Source organism: Dinoponera quadriceps, unplaced genomic scaffold, assembly GCF_001313825.1.
Source record: "Dinoponera quadriceps isolate SergipeBrazil2010 unplaced genomic scaffold, ASM131382v1 scaffold2375, whole genome shotgun sequence".
Taxonomy (NCBI): domain Eukaryota; kingdom Metazoa; phylum Arthropoda; class Insecta; order Hymenoptera; family Formicidae; genus Dinoponera; species Dinoponera quadriceps.
Window position 1 is genome coordinate 1 of NW_014556395.1, and position 2,915 is coordinate 2,915.

Genomic DNA, 2,915 nt, shown 5'->3' on the forward strand with positions numbered 1-2,915 from the left:
TATATGCTGCATGTCCAACATTTTTACACTAATAAATCGATAAAAATATGTCTAAATATTTTGTTATCCTTTAGCAATGTAATAAATAGTACTAAAAAATGTTTTAGAATATGAAAATAAAATTTAAAAATTTAACTTTGTTAAAATTGACAAGTTATACGAAACATGTTTTTTCAAAAATAACATAACAATTATTATGTCTGTCATTAAAGGCAGAAAGAAAGAACATTATTAAATAATCTAAACATATGTTACCTGTTCTGTGAGAATTTCACCAATATAACAAAATATAAAAAGATTGAAACTTAACGAAACGTATACAATAACATAAGATGTTATTTTTGCACCATCAAAATTAGCCCAATGCTAAAAAAATAGAATACAATCGAATTAGTATTATAAAAATAATATTAATCTATCTTTTATGATATGTTTTATACACTTGAATACATTTGATTTTTCGTAATTAAAGGAATTAAGATGTGTTCAGGATATACATTATTTTTTAATCTCTAACATACCATGATGGAATAATATCCAAGTAAACATATACTTATTGTGCTTCCTATTATTTCCACAAGACAGGCGTTGTGCATAATACTCTCCATGCGCGATATTAGACTGAAATGTACGCACATAGATGTAACGTCGCGAAGTTTTTTCTTCACAGAAAGAGTATTCGAACACGAATTGAACACGTTAGACACAAAATCGCGTTCTTTGCCGTGTCAAAAACTCTAAGAATTTACAAATGTTATTTTCACTGTAACGAAGACATGTAGGTTCTATTTCTAATTGAGTTTGTGGTCGATAAATAAATTCTTATACAGTAATATTTTTCAATTTGTCACAAGCGGAATTTCCCCATAACATACCTTAATATTCTCAAATGATGCTCCACGATGACGGCCATTTTTTGTTCAGCTGAATTGTTCTTTTTCTCATTATTCTTGTCTAGTTCGTACAAACGTTTGTACAGGATGTTTAATTGGCCGCACGCATGTGTTGCGAATACAGCAGCTAAGCTACAGATACCTGCTGTAGAGGCACCTATTACGAATATTGACAAGAATTGCACAGACAGCACAATTTCATTCATGGGACTAAACCTAGTGTCGATAAATTTTTGGTACGATGGACATGTCATCGGATACATCGTCATGGTCTGATTATCGATCACGATGGTTACAGTTTTCATCGCCCTGGTTATACTAAAAAGCATAGTACTGCCTTGCATAATTACTCCACAAATTCCGGAGATGAGGCGGCCGAATTTGGCGTATTGTATCATAATCTCACGGTTGTCAATCCTTTGGATTAGTTGCCAGTCTTTCTCCATGTGTTTTATACAATCGCGAAGATCTCTTCTACGTTTGAGCAATGTCAGATAATTTACCGAACCCATAGCCCTATGAAAGAGTGGACCTATCGCGTTCAGTTTCGCCGGGATATTCTCTGCTTCGAATAATATGTATAACAGGCACGGCCCCCCTATGAAAATTGCCATCGTCCAACAAATTAAAATCTGTACCGGCACAAAGATATTTTCTACAACGCTAGATTCATTTATTTCCGGCCAAGCGCCGATCGGTTTGAGGTACCATCGATTTAATTGAAGACTGTAATCGTGATCGTTTCTGAATTCGATACTTCTTAATACACCCTTGTCTGTCATGATCACGTTGCGAAAGCACTCAATGTACTACCGCCGCGGGCGGTGCTGAAGTAGGGTGGTATATTATGACCATGGTTGAATTCGGATAAGCGCCTGCGTCATTTCTTTTTCCTGAGACAACGAATGCACGTCCGATCGATAGACGTTTGTCGCTAAGAGATTACATTTTTAGTCGTCCGAGAGTACGTCGCGTGTCCTCTTTGTGTGATTTAGGTAAGCGACGTGAAGCATATTTCGATTATATTATATATTATTATTTTACCAATTGTCTTAATATATTCATTAAATATTCATTAAATATATCACATGGTTTCTTGAAAAAATATTTAATGTCTGAAAATATTTTTCGATGATGGCTTTTAATTTTATTTATTAATATTTATTGCATCTTCAAAATATATTTATTTGTTTTCTGTTATAAAATATATTTTGCTCATTTTCACAATAATTTGTTATAATTTTACATAGTCATTGTTCGCAATATATTCAAATATACTACGGAAGTTCTAAGTACCTGCAAAGAAGAATGTATACTTTTCTATGTACGATATAATAAAAATGTTAGATTACCGAGAATTACAGTGAATCAAATTATTTCAAAATTATTAGTGTTAAATTAATGAATCAAATTTATTGTAGACCATTTATTATATACTTTATAATATAATGAATAGCAGTGAAAGTATAGTAATAAATATGTAAAATTTCTGTCTTGATGTATGAGTTCGTTATAATTTGTAAGCGATGGGTATAGTGAAGATGATATTTATATACACATCACTTACATCTCCAAAAGTTGCAATAGAGAGTGGCAATAACTTTCCTGCGGTTATCTTGATCACTTTACTCGATTGAGCAATTATTAATACAAGTCCACGTGCAGTTTTGGGATTCAAATTGTACCAATTAGTCATATATGCTGCATGTCCAACATTTTTACACTAATAAATCGATAAAAATATATCTAAATGTTTTGTGATCATTAAGCAATGTAATAAATAGTATTCAAAAATGTTTTAGGATATGAAAATAAAAGTTAAAAATTTAACTTTGCTAAAATTGATATAGTTATACGAAACATGTTTTTTCAACAATAATATAACAATTATTATGTCTGTCATTAAGGTCAGAAATGAAGAACATTATTAAGTAATCTGAACATATGTTACCTGTTCTGTGAGAATTTCACCGATATAACAAAATATAAAAAGATTGAAACTTAACGAAACGTATACAATAA

The 2,915-nt window shown here is 31.3% G+C and overlaps 1 protein-coding gene across 1 annotated transcript; it reads right to left on the minus strand.

The window, feature by feature from the left end:
* Positions 1–19: 19 nt before the first annotated feature.
* On the minus strand, positions 20–1,675 carry LOC106747295 (the record flags this gene model as incomplete). The annotated part of the gene is made up of 4 exons (XM_014624690.1): positions 876–1,675; positions 522–621; positions 256–366; positions 20–28 (listed from the first exon to the last, which is right to left on the minus strand). Coding segments are annotated over exons 1-4 (1,020 nt in total), but the record flags the coding sequence as incomplete, so codon positions are not given.
* Between the last annotated feature and the right edge of the window lie 1,240 nt (positions 1,676–2,915).